At 60.4% G+C, this 17,252-nt stretch overlaps 1 protein-coding gene across 1 annotated transcript; it reads right to left on the minus strand.

The window, feature by feature from the left end:
• Positions 1-634: 634 nt before the first annotated feature.
• Positions 635-3,653, minus strand: LIF (LIF interleukin 6 family cytokine). The gene is made up of 3 exons (XM_060029446.1): positions 3,635-3,653; positions 1,742-1,920; positions 635-1,045 (listed from the first exon to the last, which is right to left on the minus strand). The coding sequence occupies exons 1-3, from the start codon at positions 3,651-3,653 to the stop codon at positions 635-637; spliced, it is 609 nt and encodes a 202-aa protein (XP_059885429.1).
• Between the last annotated feature and the right edge of the window lie 13,599 nt (positions 3,654-17,252).

A 17,252-nucleotide genomic window follows, 5' to 3' on the forward strand; every position in this document is an offset into this window, starting at 1 on the left:
GAGGCTGAAGGCCAGCGACCTCCTTCTGGAACCTTCCACCTGACAGTCCTAGGCCTGAGCTCTCCAATCACACCCAAGACAAGGCAGCATCTCAAACCAGAGTTCCCTTTCTAGCCTTCCACTCACCATACTTGTAGGGGCCAAGGATCCTTCAGGATCCCAGCCCCTCTGGGCTGCCTGAGTTCCAACCAGACCTTTCAAGGTCTACCGAAGGGGCAGCGAAGGCACTGATAGTTGTCGTTCTGCTGGGGGCCAGGCAATGCCCCCGACCCCTGCTGTCTTGCCCCATGGTCAGGGTCACTGGAGGCAACTTGTGTGGTTTGCTCACGAAGACCCTGGCTGAGGGGACGAGAAGGGGCCGAAATCCAGCCTGACACCGGGTGCCTGGCTGCAGTATCCCAGAAGAAGGGGCACCTTCTTCTAGTTGGCGCCATGTATAGGTTCTCCCTCTGGGAGTTTTGGCTCTGCTTGGCTTCATCACAGCCCACCCTGGAGGGGAATAGACTGGCCAGGAACCCCTCGGGGTCTGCGAGCAGCCCCCACTTGGCTTGGGCACTGCTCTGGGCCCCAGCCACAGTTTGAGAGCCACCTAAGTCTAAGATCTCAGGTCACTGTGCGCTATGAGACCTCCCGTCTAGAAGGCCTGGGCCACCACAGCGATGACCTGCTTATACTTCCCCAGGAGCTGACAGCCGAGCTTCTTCTTCTGGAAGACGTCCTTGCCTGAGGTGTCTGGGCCGTAGGCCACGTCCACGTGGGCCACGTGGTACTTGCTGCACAGGCGGCAGAGCACGTTGCTGAGGAGGCCCCGCATGACATCTGCCGTGGCGTTCAGCTTGCTGTGCAGGCTGTGGGCGCTGGGATTGAGGACCTTCTGGTCCCGCGTGATGTTGCCCAGGGAGGCGCCCAGGTACGCGATGATGCGGTACAGCTCCACCAGCCGGGCCCTCTCCGTGCCATTGGGGTGGAAGGGCGGGAAGTCGGTCACATTGGGGCTGCACAGCTTGTCCAGGTTGTTGGGGAATGGCTCCCCCTGGGCCGTGTACTGAGGAGCAGAGGGGCGGAGGGGAGGTGACATGGGAGTCAGGGATGGGTGTTCCAGCCCTGCCACCAAGCCTCTGGGTCAGCTCTTGGGCTTCAGTCCCCACACCCCAAACACAGTGGCATGAGGACCCAATCACTTGCCCTGTAGGCATCTCGGGACTGTCCTGAGAGCCTGAAGTAATTGTGGGTGTGGATTCCCTTGGTAAAGCATCCAGGCCTATACCATGCAAGGAATTATCCTCCTCATCACAATCATCAGGACCACATGGGGACAGAAAGGAAAACCCCGAGTCTCACCTCCAACGTGTGCACCACACACACTTGCCCTTTCACCCACTGCACTCACCCTCTTCCTGGGCGGCTCTGCACCCCCGTCAACCACAACCCGCCGTCTCTCCCAACAGCACCCTGCCGTCCACCTCACCGCCTCCTTCTCTGTCTCTCATCGGCCTCTCCCTCCAAGGCTAGAAGTGCCAGGTACCCCCTTCTCCAGGCAGCTCTGCCCCTATCTAACTGGGCACCCTAGGCAAGTGGCGGAGCCTGGGCCAGGGGGTGGGGAGGAAGCTGAGGGAGTCTGGGTGTGGTGGGACCAGTCCCCCTCCCTTCCCTTCCCTGACCAGCCCCGCCAGCCCAGGTCCCTGCAGCAAAGCCCAGCCCCTCCCTCCCTCCTTCCTTGGTTCCCTGGGGGGAGACTTACATAGAGAATAAAGAGGGCTTTGGCACTGCTGTTGAGCTGAGCCAGCTGGTTCTTGATCTGGTTCATGAGGTTGCTGTGACATGGGTGGCGTGTGGCACAGGTGGCGTTGACAGGGGTGATGGGAAGGGGGCTCCCCGCTCCGTGTTTCCAGTGCAGAACCAGCAGCAGGGGCACAACTCCTGGGAACAGGCAGGAGGGAGCCATGAGCAGGGAGGTGGGGGGGTGGGCAAGAGGTCTCATGGTAGAGGATGCGCCTCATCTCCCTCAGGGACACCAGTGTCTCCTCTCAGCCTCCAGCTCTCTCTTCACCCAGCATGGCTGTTTCTTACTTTCACGATGTCACCAAATCTGCTTCTCTGTCCCCCTCCCTCCAGAGCTCTAACCCTCTGTCTCTGCTTCACTCCCATCGATCACTCCCTGCTGTCTCCTGACAGGAGCAAGGCGCAGGACGTGAGCTGTTTCTACCAGTTGGAAACTGGGTGCAGGGTGACACCATCCTGGCCTCTGGCTGGAGGGTACCACGCCCCAGCCCCAGCAGGTCTCAAGGAAAAGAGCAGCCCCTACCTCCCCACCTCCCAGGATGGTCCAGATTCCTAAGTGTTATTTCACACTTCAATCTCCCAGAGTGGGCTTCTTAGGGGACCATGGTTGGGGGGGGGGTTCTGCTGACCCTCATCTCCCAAACCTGTCACATGATTTTGGCTCACTGGGCCCTTTGTCCCCTAATTCTGTGGTTATCCTTCTCCAAATGTGGCCACTACCCTATCTAGGACCCTCAACTCCACCCCAATTCTGCAGTTCTGCCCGTCCCCCACTCCATTCCCAAGTCATTCTTCAAAACTTCCTATCCCACTCTGTACTCCTCCTGGCCTCCATGCCCTCCCACTCCTGTCTACTGGTCCTTGCTCCAGGTTGTGGGTTAGGACAAGGAGAATCCTGGGGTCCCTCAGTCCCCCAGAGCCTTCGGGAGGGCAAAGGAATGGTGCAACCAGGAAAGAAAAAAGGGAAAATGTCGCACGCAGCCAGGTGGGCGGGGGAGGAAGGAAAGTGAAAGGTGACAGGAGAGCTGAGAGCTGTCCGGGCCTGTCCAGGATCGCCCCTCCCCGCCCAGGGCGCCTACTTTCCGCCTCCCCCCACCCCCCTTGCTTTCCAGGTGACCCAAGCATCAAGGGCTGGGGTCGGTGGACCTGTGAGGCTGGAGAACCGATGAGGTTGGGGGAAAGGGTGGCGCGCAGGAGCCGGTTCCCCTCCTGGGACAGTGGCAGCCTCAAGTTCACTTCTGGGTCCCCTGTGCCTCCCAGCATCCCCCGGCAGTGCTGAGGCCCCCGATGGCTGGGGGGCCCCCACACCCCAGGCTCACCTAGCACAGACCACAGCTTTCCAGACACTAGCAGATGGAGGCGGCACCTGCTCCCGTCCCGGGCCGGAGTTTGCAAGCTGCTCAGAGGCCGGCGCCCCTCCCAGGGAGCAGCCCGGGACGCGGTTGGAAAAGAGAAAGCGGAAAGACAGAAAGAAAGAAAGAAAAAGAAAGAGGGAGGGTGAGTCCCGGAGAAAGCTGAGCTGGAAGAGCAGCAGGAGAGCCGGCGGAGCGAGGAGGAGGAGGAGGAGGAGGAGGAGGAGGAGGAGGAGGAGGAGGAAGGCTGCGGCGCACCCTCCCTTGCCCGCCAACCTGCGGGCCCCAGGGCGGGCTGGGCGCGCGGTGCCGGGACCATGTGCCTGCTCTCGCTCCCGGCCGCCACCCAGCGCCTCCGGCGGCCCGGCGGGCTGCGCGGGCGCCCCAAGTGTCCGTGTGTCTGCGGCGAGTGGGTGTCCCGCTCACGATCGCCAAGTGCCCCAAGTTGCCGCTGCGCCCGTGGCGGGGCGCGGAAGCCGGCGCGGGGCGGGTGGATTTACCTGCCGCCAAGACCTTCATTATGGGCTGGACTCCAGAGGGCCTTGGAGGAGACCTTAGATGCCTGCAGTTTTCAGAGGTTCATGCTCAAATGGGGAATTTGCCCGATTTATATACTGGAGCCTGTGTTGTAAGACAGAGAGAGAAACAGCTATATTTAGCAGGGATCCCCGTCCAGGAAGTTGTTTGAGGTGCATCATAGGAAATTATGAATGGAAGAAAGTGAGAGTGAAGGGGGGGCAGTGAGGGGGGAGGGTGGCGAGAGCAGACTTTTTCCCTCTTCTAAGAATTTGATTGATAAAATTATAATGAACTCTTCAACAAAACACCCTGCGGTTTTCCTGCGTGGCTTGCCCTGGGAGTTGTTTGAAGATGGGGAGGGGGAGGAGGGTCCCCGAGTCATCGGTGTCCCTGGGCAGTGGGTACCCCAGACAGCCCTGACTCACCTGGGTTTGGGGAGGTGGCTTGAAACTAGGCAAGCAGACGGAGGCTGCCACCTGTGGCCCCCTGTTCAGGGGGTTTGGGGGTCAGTGGGGAGGAGGCAGGCTGGGGCTTGGCTGACAAGGAGGCTCCAGGAAGAGGGCCTGGGGCCCTGGTGTGGACTTTAGACGGTAAAAAAGCGAAACTGAACGTGGGCGCTGGAAGCCACCGCAGAGGTGGCCTCCTCCAACCTGCCCGCTGCCACTATGCAAAGTGGGGCTCCCGTGGGGACAGGTTGTCCAGGGTCCCACAAGGCCAGGCCTCCTGACTGCCATCAACAAGCCTGCATTGATGACCACAGGTACCTGTGGGGCTGAGGAGGGGGCTGGGAAGATGGGAGGTGACGGGTTGCTGTGACTCCCTTCTCTGGGGAGAGCCTGGGGAGGAGATTCTGGGAAGATGTGATGTTTCTGGCGTTTACCTAAAACTCTTTGCACCCTTCAGGGGAGAGTGGTCCAGCATTTCCATTTTGAAAGGACATTTGGAGCAGAGACTTAAGGAGGCTGAGCCAGTTGGAGCCAGGTTTGCTCCTCAGGACGCAGAGGGATGGCTGAGGAGAACAGAAAATGTCTTGGAGGGCCCTTGGGGCTCAGCATCAGAGAATGATTATGGCCCCCAAAAGGTGCTTCTGGAGTCTCTTAGGCAGGGTCACAAATACTGGTGTCTATCGTGGCCAGGTAGATTCATAAATGAGTAAGGAGGGGCAGGAAGGAATGGTGAGGACTAGGGCAAAATGAGCACAGCAACTCCTCCCTGGCAAAAAGCATTCAAAACAAAACAAAAGAGGTGGGGGAGTGCTGGTCAGACACATCTGGGGCTATGTGGTCCCACAAGTTGCCAAGGGCGCCCCCGCTGCAGCCCTCCCACCTGACCCCAACCAGAGAACGAGGCAGGAGAGTTGCTTCTCCAAGGCCAGGGAGCCCTGCAGCCTTTCCCTGGCCCCTGATTCCCTCTGCCCACCCCCTCAGCCCTCCTCCATGCCCCCAGCTCCTGCCTCTTGCCACATCCCGGAGGACCTGCCCAGCATTCGTTCATTCCTCCGTGCCAGGACGAGCCCTCCTGCTGCCGCCGTGCCCCCTCCCCCCCACGCATGCCCTGCCCTCTCCAGGCTGCTTCCTCCCGGCTCTCCCAGCTTGGGCTCTCCCAGCTTGGCCTCGGCTGTGGGGCGATAAAACTGCCCATCCCAGCGGGCGCTTCCCAGCAGGGAGGAGGCTGGTAGAGCCCACACTGGCTTTCCTTCCTCCTCCCGGCCGCTCCACACCTTGTGTCTTCCTTGGGGGCCATGGAAGGCCCCAGCTGGCACTCGCCCCTCTCATGCACCTGCTCTGGGGTCTGTGTATGCCCCTAGGAGGTCCAGCCACCCCAGCCTGTCTCAGGCAGCCCCACACCTCAGGACATCCCAGCTCACCTCCCTCCCATAATCCCCCAGGCCCAATCTCTCCTGCAGGAGGGCCTGAGCACGTGGGGAGCGTGAACTCTGGATCAGCCTCCAAATCCCACCCCCACATCTCCCGGACCCCTGTCATCTGCCTCATCCTGACTCTTCTGATGTGGACCCCAAATCCATTTGACCAGGGCCCCACAGAGGCCCCATCTATGGATCCCCTGTTCCCCCGCCCAAGTGTCTCACTGGGTGCCCTGATTCTCCTGGAGGCCGCCTCCTCGTCCCACTGCCCTCCTGCCACGGTTCCTCCCCTGCATCACTCCCAGTGGACTTGCCGGGCCTTGCACTGTCTTCTGGCTGCCCAGACCCCTCCTCAGCCCTAGAAAACGCCCCCAAACGCCATGTAATCTCAGCCCCACCCCACAGGAAACAGGAAGTGGGGCGGAGTCTAGAAGATACTTCACCCTCGCCCTGACTGGCCCCCTCCCCTGCCTCAGTTTCCCCTCTCACGGTACCTGACTTGGTCTGTGCTCCCCAAGTGTTCTGGGCCCCTCGGCACCCCAGGCCCAGCCTCCCTCTCCTGTCCATGTCCAGCCACCACCTGCACCGGGCCTCTCGGGGGCAGGCCGGGCAGGGTCTCGGAGCTGCGGACCCGTGAGCCGCCTGCAACGTGGCCTCGGTCCCCGGGAATCGGCTGCCCAGGCGGCGCTCCAGGCCAGCTTTGGTCTCCTGGAGTTTGTTTTCTTCCTTCCCTCTCTACGCTGCTATGTGTGTGTGTGTGTTTTCCCCAGCTTCCTCACGGAAGGCATCCTCCCTTCTTGGCTGCCTGCTCCCAGGGTCGTGACCCCAGGCCCCACCCTGGAGTGGCAGCCCCAGCCCGGCCCCTTCCAGCTGTGACTTCATCCCCAGCCTGTCCTGCTTCTGCACACTGGGCCTGCTGGGGATTTGACTGGCCTCAGGGTGAGGGGGACAGCTGGGGCCCACATAGGGCACCCTTAGTCTGGGGGGGGCGGCCAGGCCGGGGCTGGGGGTGCTCCTCCAGGCGGCTGTACCATCCACCTGCTCATCTCCAGGAAGCGAGTCCAGGGCCGGCCTGGGGCCTCCCCAGGGCCCCTGAGGGCTCTTTCTCTCCCACTCACTTTGGCGCATGTGGCCATTCAGCCCCTCCTTTCCTTCTGATTCTCACTCACCATCCACAAGTCTCTCTTAGAATGTCAGGTGGGGAAGCTGAGGCTCAGAGAGGTGAAGACACTTGCCCAGGGCAGCACAGAGAGTTAACAAGAGAATGAGGCCTGGAGCCCTGGCCTCTGGCTTGAAGGCCACAGCTAATGCCAGCAGCACCTCATGCTGCGATGGGAGCAAGGGGTGGTGAGCTGCATTCAGGCCGCTTCTTCCGGGAAGCCTCCCCTTCCTCCCACAGCCCAGGTTAGCTGAGTCTGCCCAGTCCTGCCCACTCTCCTTTCAAGTGGGAACAAGTCTCATTCCTCCCTCTTTGAGGGCTTGGTTGGGGTCTGATCCTCATTTGTACTCTTGACAGCACCTGGCTCAGGGTTACATCAGAGCAGATGCTAAGTATTTTCTAAAAGCATTTTAGTTTCCAAAAGCTGTCTGTGCCAAGTCTCTCATGGCGAGAGGAGTAAAGTCTGCTGGTTGGAAGCATGGACTTCAGCCTCAGTCAGAGCCGGGTTAGAGGTTTGGGTCTGCCAGTTATGAGCTGGGTGACTTTGAGGAAGTGACCACATCCTGGCCTCAGTTTTCTCATCTATAAAATGGGAATAATGACACCTGTGCTGTGGGTTTGCTGTGAGGGCTCAGGCTCAGCGCAGTTCTGGGAGCCCAGCCAACCCTCTGCTCGTCAGCATTGATCCTCCTCACCGTGGAGGAGTAGGGGTTCTTGTCCCCATTTTACAGATGAGGAAAGTTGGGCATAATCCAGGGCTAAAGGGGGAAAGCTGGGCAGGAGAGGGGCCTGTTCATTCTCTCCTGATGGATAATGGAAACAAAACACCCTCAAGCCTCCAGCTTCTGGGGTGCCCCAGGAAGATCAGATGGGTTGCTGGGGGGGCTGGCACGGCGGTGGGCTCTCTCTCCCTATGTCCTATCCTGGCCCGTGACCAACCGCACCCCAGGCTTGAGCTGAAGACAGTGGCTGACCCAGCCTCACCGCCCCCAGGAGCTGATTCACCCCCAAGGCCCATCTGAGAAGGAAGGAGACATAGTTCAGCTCAGAGGGGCTTGAATCACCAGCCGCCCCCTGCGGAGCCCTGGGGGGAGTTGTGGAGGTGGGGGACAGCCCCTGCCTGCCTGTCTGTCTCTTTCCTGGGCCCCGGGGCACTCAGGGGAGAGGGTAACATGGCAGTGGCCATTGGCAGGGGGTGGCAGGGAGGTACCCTCACAGCCAGGCATCCTGTGTGGGCAGCCAGGAGCAGTTACTCACCAGGTAAGCAGCTCTCTGGGCATCGGGGAATTCCCCAAGGCTAGTGACCCAGAAACTGAGTGCTCTGGGCAACCCCCATTGCCCAGGCCGGCCCCCCTCCTCCCTCCCCATCCCTCTTCCCTGTCCCCATCTAAGATCTCAGTTCTCTGAAAACTCAACCAGCAGCTGCTCTCAGACATCAGCTCAGGCCCCGCTCCTCGCCTTGACGCTCCCACCTGGGAAATGAGCACAGCGGAGTCAGATGGGCCCAGGTGAGGAAGTTGGGGGCCAGAGGGAGTGGCCCACGACCAGAGTTGGTGAGGGACAGCCAGAGGAGACAGGAGAAGCTCAGGAATTCCTGGCACAGCCCTGGCAGTTGGGTATCCTGTCCAAAAAGGCAAAAACACCTCATTATTCAGCACTTGAGAAAGGAGGATGTAACTACACCTGCAGGGCTGCCCACCTTCACCATCTATATGCTCTCATGTACTTTCCTGTGACCGCTGGCTCGGCTTTGCAAGTCACCTTTGGTCCCTTTGGGGCTAGGGTGGTAGTACCCATGAGTAAGGGTGTGCCTTACAGCCAGGCAAACATGGGTTTGATTCCTGCCCACACCTGTGACCTGGGGCAACTGGCTTCCTCTCTCTGAGCCCACTGAGAGTGGGGATGCGGTAGCGCCGGGCTCATGGGGCTGTCATGAAGATGTTAAGTGGGAAACACACAGTGCCTGCCACGTGGCAGCCATTCTAACCAGAGGTTGGGGTGGCCACAGGAGGGGCTCAAACCCCAGCCTGAATCAGGGGCTTGGGTTGGGCCTGGGTCCAGGGGTCCATGCTCCACCCGTGATCTGAGAGTTAGGACAAGGAGGGCTCCTGGGTCCTCTCAGTAGACAGAGTGTGGCGTGGGTCCTGGGGGAACAGGCAACCTCTCAGAGCCTCTGCAGGGGAATAAGCAATTCTTCCCACCTTGGGAATAAGCAACACTTCCCTTCCAGCTGTCTTTGAGGCTCTTGAGGTCCAGCTTTGGGCCTATAGTCTGCCCTTCTCACCCTCACCCCATCAAATCTCTGGCAGGGACCAGCTACACACCCTCAGGGCCAAGTGGGAGCCAGAAGCCAGTCTGGCCTCCTGCCAACTGTCCCCGGCATCACCCCGACATTTCCTGACTGGTTCTGCGTCAGGAATCACACCCCTGGAGGTGAATCAGAGTGACTGCATATTTTTTCTTCAATTCTGATAGAAATTGCAAGGGAAGCAGCAGCCTACAGGGTTCCGATCATCAGTGGGGTCAGAGGCCTGCCTCCGAGGTCCATGCCAAGTTGCATGGGGCCTGATTCCACTGCAGGCTCTGTCCTCAACGTCTCCATCTTTAGAATGGGTGTCTCTCCTCCCTGATGGTTCAGGCATCAGCCCTTAATGGATCTGGCATTTTAGCCTCTGCAAGCACTTTGACCTCCCCCAGGCTCTCTCTGAATCTTGAACTAGCTTGAGACCATCGCAGGCAGAGGTAAAGAGCGATATTTTCACACTGTAAGTCTCTGCCTCTTAGTGGATCATGGATTAAATTTAGAGGGTTGCCGCCAGCACTTTTAAAAGAAAATAGAATCGCAAAATCACCCAGCATTGCCCAGAGCGAGGGCAAGCGCCGCTCGGCGGAATTTTGTTTCCGTCGTCTGGATGTGTCAGCGTGTGCATCACCCTCTGGTTGCAAGGTGCAATGTGTTTCTAACTGTGGGTCTCAGTCAGAAACGTTTGTAAGCCACTGGTATCAGTGATGAAAACCAGGCCCTGAGGGGCTGAGGAGTGACTTGCCCGAGGTCACTCGGCAGCTGGCAGCGTGGGGCTCCTGACTGTTCCTCGGCTGCCATCCCTTGCAGCCCAGGAGTGGCAGGAGGTGCTGCGGGCAGGGTGGGGCTGGGCAGGTGCTCACGGTCGGGGGTGGAGGCCTGGCATCACCCGATGCCAGGACAAAGGCCCTCCCACGGCCTGGCCTCTCACCATCCACTCCCTTCCGCAGCCTCAGATCCCCGGGCTCCCCACCCCGCCCGGCCCTGCCCGGGTGGGGCCCGGAATAGTCACAGGCCTTCCTCACTCTGCCACCGAGCTCTTCATCCTCACTCGGGCAGCGGGAGGGGGACGCGGCTGCAGTCCCCGCTCCAGGGTAGCCCGTGGCCCAGAGGCCCAGCCCATTTCTGGGAGTGCCCGCCGGGCTCCCCTTGGGTCTGTCTCTCCGCCGAGTGGGCATTTGCATGTGTGTGCGTGTGTGGTGAGGCCGTTTGTGTGGCTGTGTGTCTGTGTTGGGCTGTGTCTGGCCGTGTGTGCGTGTATGTGTGCGTGTGTGTGTGTGGCTGGGAGGGAGTCGGGGTGGACACACCTCTGGCTGACTTTGTGAGCCCCCTGTGTGATTGTGTGAGTGTGTGTGTGACCGTGTGCCTGGATCCTGTACCAGTGGATGTGAGTCTGTGCGTGCCAGGGGTCTCTGGACACGTGTGGGGAGGCGTGACCCTGTGTGTGTGTGTGTGTGTGTGTGTGTGCGCGCGCGCACCCCCGAGTGTGTCTCCAACAATCCCTGCTCCTCACCCTCCAGCCCCCGCCCCTGGGAACTCTGTGGCAGCCTCACGTCACGGGGGCCACCAGCAGCTGGTTTCCTCCCCACCCCGCCCCAGCGCCGCCCCCCTGCCCTGGCCACCCTGACTCTTGGCTCAGGGACTAAGCTGATGTCAGAGCTGAGCTGACAGCTTCCTTCTCCCACTGGATTTTCCAAAAGAGAGAGACCACAGCCCGGCTCCTATTAAATAATCTCGGGGTTGGTGGGGGGAGGGGGGAGGATGTTTCACTCAGTGATTTCCTGAACTCGGAGGCAATAAACAGAACAGGAAGCAGCCCCGCGGACGCACTCAGCCTGAAACCGGCTGGCCCTGAGGTGGGGACTGGCGTCCCCTCCCCCAGACAAGCTCACTGGGGCCACCCTGACCCGACCCCAGAGCTGATGTCAGGGAAGCAGCCAGGCCCTCTCCCCAAACCGTCCTTCAGCGCCAGCACGGACTGAGGAAACCGTTCTGAGGATGGTGGGTGGGAGGTGATGTGAGCCTCAGGCCTGATGATAAGATGGAAAGAGTAGAGTAGCCCAGTCCCAATGGGCAGGGAGGATAGAGGGGTTGAGGCCCGGCTGAGGTTGGACCGTCCTCCTCCTGGGAAGAGAAGAAAAGATGAGCTCCCTGAAGTCAGGGAGGGACAGGACCAGGTAGGGGAGGAGCTGGGGGGAGCCGAGAGGAGAGGGCCAGGCTGCCCACTCTGTCCTCCAGGTAACCTGGGTATGACACCCGTCCCCACTACCCTGCACCCTTGAGCCACTCCAGCCCTGCTTCCCATGCTTTCTGTGGCACGTAGCTGGCCCATCACTGACCCCAAAGGCCTTATGAGCTTCTCTCCTGCCTGCATCCCCCAAAGCAAGCAAAGCACTCACGAGAGTCCCCTGTTATCTCCGGTCCTAACACCCATCCCCACGGGAGACACTTTAATCCTGGTTTTACAGACATGGAAACTGAGGCTCAGAAAGTTGAACGATTTGCCTAAGGTCACACAGGGTGCGATGGAGCGAGCTCTCCAGCCCACGACCCCACAGCCTCCCTCAAACTGGAGCCAGGAGGCCAAGTGTGGTCCAGGGCTCACTGGCAGCAGGGGGCCAGGGGGGTCCCCAGGATGAGTCAACCCCAGGATCCCCTCCTTCTGCCTGGGCCGGCCGCTCAGCTGCTTATCAGCTGCAGGACTCCATGACACAATCCCGCTCTGATCTCCTGCCCAGCCTGGCCTCCTCCACCCCTGCCCCACCCCTGGACCCCGTTTCCGCTTCCTCCCTTTCTGGGTGGGACCACGCCCGCCCCAGGATCACAGTGGACTGTCTAGAGAGCTGGAGTCCCGCAAGCCCCTCAGTGGCTGTGGTCTCCCCAGAGTCCACTCTGGTCAGCAGGCTGGCAGCAGGAGACCCTCACATAGAGGGAGGACAGTGGCCTGTAGTTCCTGACCCTTAGGCTCCCCTCCAAGAGCCCACCTACCTCCTAAAGTGGTGTTAGCCTGGGAAACTTAAAGACCACCCTGGCCTCTGCCACCTCCATGTCCCCACTTGCAAAGGGAAAAGGTCAGAAATAATGAGGGGGGTGTCAGGGGTGTGGGGCTGGTGGTCTCTTCAATCAGCCAGGCCTCAAGGGCAGTCCTAGCTCTGCCACTCACGGCCTCAGACATGTGACCTCATTGCTCAGACCCCAGTTCCAAGAGTATAAAATGCGACACAATGTTGTCAACCTGAGAGGTTAGCATCACCCTCTGGGAAACCCTGCAGCACAGAAGACATGCCTGAGTGACTGATAGTATTATTATCTTAGCTGTTAAAACTTCACAGGTGGGGCCCAGAGAGGGGAAGTGACTTTTCCAAGGCCACAGATTAATGGCACATCCCCAACAACATGTGGGCTGCGTGCCTCCCTCAGGTTCCCAGACAAGGAGTCAAGAATCCCAGGTTTTAGTCCTGATTAGCAGTGGGGATTCCAGAAAGAACCTTTTAGGAGTCTCGGTTTTCCCGTCTGTAAAACCAGCCTAGAGAAGGCCATCCATCTCCAAGGAGCCAGAAAGGCTCTTTGAGGTGTAAACTACGGGATGGGGTTGTAGAGGATAGAGAAAGCCTCCCAGGCACCCTGGAGCGCTGGACGCAGCGGGGGTGAGGGCCAGGTCCGGGGCTCGCGGCTCAGCGCTCGCCAGCACTCAGCCACTGAGCTTAGCCCCAAGCCGCGGGCTGCAGCGCCCCCCACTGACCAGTGGGCAGCAGGCACCGTGGCAGGGGCACCTCCAGCCCTGGGTCCACCTGACTGGGTCAGTGCCTCCCTTAGGGCTGGGCAGGGCAGGATTTGGGGATTGAGGAAGTTGGGGTAGATGCCTGGGGCTCGGAATGGAGGGTAGGCCGAGGCCGTCAGCCAGGGCAGGGAAGGAGGCCAGCAGAGGGGTCCTGGAGGGGCCTCTGCCCTGCTGAGCACCTGGCGGCGGGGTGGGGGTGGGGGTGGGGGGGTGTGCATTGAGGACTGGCCACAAGGAGGAGCCAGAGACCTCATGCAGCGGGCCTGGGGTGGGGGCTGCGTGCCTCCATCCAGTGGGAGCTCTGGGAGGAGGGGCGGGGGTGGGGGGGGTAGGAGGGAGAGGAGGGGGAGGAGGGGGACTTCTGTCCCTTCCCACCCCCCTCAAGCCCCAGGACCACCTAATCCCCACCCAGGACAGGTTCTGGGGACAATGTCCCTGCCCTCCCAGGAGCCTCTCCCCAGTCCTGGGGAACTGCTGATGGCAAGATTGGGGTCCAACCCCTTCTCAGGTTATTTATGCCAAGGTGCCGCCTGCCCCTCTGCCCCCCGGTGCCAAACTCTGTGAAGACTTTACTTACATTTCTCCTTTCTCCCTGCATGGTCCCACGAGCTGGTGCCCCCACAGTTAAGCCCATCTTACAGAGTAAGCAAAGCACAGAGAGGTCGAGTCCTCTCTGGGTCAAGGCCAAAAGCGTAGGGGTCATGACCTTGACCGACCACACACCCCAGAGCCTCCCTTGAGAGACTTCACTTTAGCAAAGACTCACTCTCTTTTCCCGAAAGCAGAGGCAGGCGGGGGCCACCCTGTGACCCACCACAGCCCCTTCTGGGGGGACAGGGACCCTCTACCTGCCAGGTCTCCATCCCAGGGAAAGCTAGGCTGCCACGAACTCAGAACCCTCCACTGCTCTGGGGAAAAGGGAACTTGAGGGCCCCTTGGGAATCCAGGAATCAAGACCCCCAGGGGTGACCCCTTCGGGATGACAAAGCCAGGACTCCGGCCTCCCCATCCAGTACTCTCTCCTCTGCCCTCTAAACCTGCCATGATCTTTAACCCCTCAGGTGTCCACATGACACTTTCACATCTGGTCTGAACTCTACCTCCACAGGCTCAGAGAGATGTGCAGGGCACATCTTACCATGCCCATTACGCGGTCGGGGAGACTGAGGCCTGGAGAGCCGGGTGGGCCATCAGGTGCCCCCGACACATGAGGGAAAAGGTGATGTTTGCCTGTGCTGAGGATAAATTCGGGGAAGCCTACCGTGGTCTGTGCCGCACCGGACCCTCCAGCGTCTGGCGGGGTGCTTGCTGGGTCTTCAGTGGGGCACCATCGACGTTGGGCCAGGCTCCTCTGCTTCTCTCTCCTGCTGAATCTTCTCTGGAGACAGCTCCTCACCCCGCCCCCGACTTGACTTCCCGTCCAGGGCCGAGTAGCCCCGAGGCTCCCCCCACTTCCACCCCACCCCCTGGCTGAAGGGTTGGGGGCAACAGGGGCCGGGAAGCCCAGGTCCCTGGCCAGACTGCACCTGACACAGGTGGGGCAGGGTCTTCAGGCTGGTTGAGGGGAGAAGCAGGGCCAGGGGTGGGGAGGGGTCGTCCTTGGGCCCGGCGGCCCCTGCCCTGTGCTGCGTGGCGAGGCCGCCGGGGCCTGACTCACGGCTGACTTGGCCGCGCCCAGCCCGCCAGGGTGATCCAGGCCGGCATAAGGCGATGACTGGGCAGCCCTCCACATGACCGGCCGGGGTCGGCCTTAGGTGTTTTGACTCAGACCTGCCACAGGCCGTGTGCACCAGGGCCATGTCCCCTTGTCCCCATCCCTGGAAGAGTCACAGGGCTGCAGCCAACCCCCGGACACGGTGCCCCTCAAGCGACCACTCCTTGCCCTGGCACCCACCTCAGAACCCGGGAGCCACCTGGCCCATCTGGTCCGCCCTCCTCCACGGGCTCTGGGGCCCCACCTGCCCAACCCCCTCCCTCAGAGACCTTCGCCCCTCCCCGAGTCAGTGGAGCCCAGCCCTCGGGGACGCCCCAGGAAGCAGGGAGCGGGGTTGGCTGAGCCCAGGGCCTCCCCACTCTGACCGTGGACTGTGACCCTTTCCTCAGCATGGAAAAGGGGTTCTGTGGGCACTCCGGGTCCCAGGCCTGGCGTGGGTGGTGGCGGTGAGAAGGGGGGACAGGAACAAAGACAGAAGAGCTGTGAAGAAAGAAACCAACAAGGAAAAGGGAAAATGAGGGAGAGAAAATAAAGAGGACGTGGCTCGGGCACCTGTTCTGTGACAGCTTATGACGGCAGCGCCAACAGACCCTGCGTTGCATTGTTTCCCAGAAAATCTCTGCTCTGGCCTGGGAGGTGTCCAATTACCTGAGTCTGTTGTGCAGACAGGGAAGCCGAGGCTCAGCCCGGAGGTTACACGGGCCACGGGGCTGGGGTTTGAAGTCATTTTGCTGAACTCCCAAGTACTTTCCTGTCCCTTGAGAGAGAGAGCGTTCAAATCACATCAGAACTGGCGGGCAGCGAAGGCGCTGAGGCTATGGAGGCCAGAGGCCCAGATCTGCCGTTTGCAAGCCGGGAGTTTGTTCTTTAGACAGACTATAAGTGCTGGCACCCCATCCTTGCCTTTTTTCCTGCAGTTTCCCTGGAGGGCCCCCCCGTCCCAGGAAACTTTCCATCCGTGTGTGTCATGTTCAGGGTTGACTAAGGGGCTGTGACTGTCACCCTGAAAAACTTGAGAAAGAAAAGAAAACCCAGCTTGTGGTCGATTCCAGCAGCAGGGTTGCCCGAGGACTCCTTATCTCCCTGACCCTGTACCAGCTCGCCCATGGCCTGCGGCTGCTTTGTCCCTTCACATGAGCCACTTGGGGGAGCATATGCTATTTGCAGCCTCACAGGGCATCGCCACTCTGGGAAAAGCATGCCTTGTGGGGGATCAGCTTCACACTGTGGCACAAAAGCATTATTAGAACCCCTCCCCCGCTACCCCTCATGCCGGATGGTCATGGGAACCCTGATCTCACAGCAGTTGTCGCTGTAGTAGGTGGGGGGGGTGACGATCCAAGAGGGCTCGTTCTGACTCCAGGTGCAGACACCAGAAACAACCCCTGCAAGCTGCCCTGCCCAAAGCCCCAGGGAAGCCCCGCCAGCCACTCAATGGGGAGTTAAGGAGGAGGGGCCTGGGAGGGCGGGAGGAGGGGGAGGGGGAAATGCAGGCACTGGGAGGTCAGGATGCCTGGATGTGTTGGGGGCCAGCTGAGCATGTAGCAAATGCAGAGATGAGCTGGCAAGGTTGGGTGGGCCTGAGAGCAGGGCCCTGGCTGGCTGTGCTGAGGAGTTTGGAATCGATGCCTCGGGCAGCAGGATGGGAGGGAGTCATCGAAGTTTTGTGAGCAGAAGACCTGACAGTGAGATGTGTCCAGGGAGTCAGGACCTGGTTGGCGGTGGGAAGAGAAGGAGGCACGTGCCAGGGATAGGGTGTTGGAGAAATCACAGGATCAATGGGGAGAGAAGAGGTTGAGGCTAAGGGAGGTTGAGGGAGGTGCGCTGGGGTTCTGGAACTTCAGTGGGGGCGATTAGGAAGCAGAAAGGTGTGGGCTTGGGCCTGAGTTCAGCCTTGAGGCACCCACAGGGCACCCAGCAGATGCTCTGGCAGCTGGGTCTGTGGATCTGGGCCCAGGCTGGAGATGGCACCTGCAGCTGTGGTCTCATCAGAAGACAGCGTGGAATTGACAAGTCCTCACTGATAGGACCCCCAAGAACCCCACCCCAGAGTCTGGGGCTCCCTGATCTGCTTCCTGCTGGGGGGGGTGCAGCTCCAGTTCAAAGCAGCCCCAGACACCTCTCCCGGGGCTTAGCCACCTCTCTAGAGGCTGGCAGGGGGCCCAGGCAGGGGTGAAGAACAACTACCCTGGGCTTCCCAGCTCTTCCTCCACAGACCAACTTCTATCCTCTCCGTGGGCAACCACATGCTGCCTTAGTGCCAACTCCCCTTCTGCTCCGGGAACCTGAGGGTGCCTGGCTTTCGGTGTCTGCCACCTCCCACCCAGAGATTCCCAGCAGCCCAGCCCGAGGAAAGTCCCCCACCCCCATGCTGGGGGTGCAGCAGAAAAGAGCAGAGGCCAGCCCCTGCCCTTGGCCACACGTGGGTAGCGCCTGTCTAGGCCAGGCTCCCTGCCCTGCTCCTCACTGAGCTCCTGCTGGGTGCCAGGTACTGTGCTGAGAGCAGAGCAAGGCGGATGTGGTTGGTCTCCATCCTTGGAGACTCCAGGCTAGCGGGGGAGGCAGACGGCAAAGCAAACCAAGAGAGGCCCCCCACGCGACAGTTTTGAGGAAAAAAATAACCAAGTTGTTAGACCCAGAACACGGATGGGGGTAAGAATAGCCGAGGATGCACTAACCAAAAACCAGAGCACAGCATTGCAGACAGAGAGAAGAGCACAGGCAGAGACCTTGTGGTGGGAGGGTACCCTGGGCATATTGGGATCCCCAAAGTGGCTGG

This window comes from Delphinus delphis, chromosome 13 (assembly GCF_949987515.2).
Source record: "Delphinus delphis chromosome 13, mDelDel1.2, whole genome shotgun sequence".
Taxonomy (NCBI): Eukaryota; Metazoa; Chordata; class Mammalia; order Artiodactyla; family Delphinidae; genus Delphinus; species Delphinus delphis.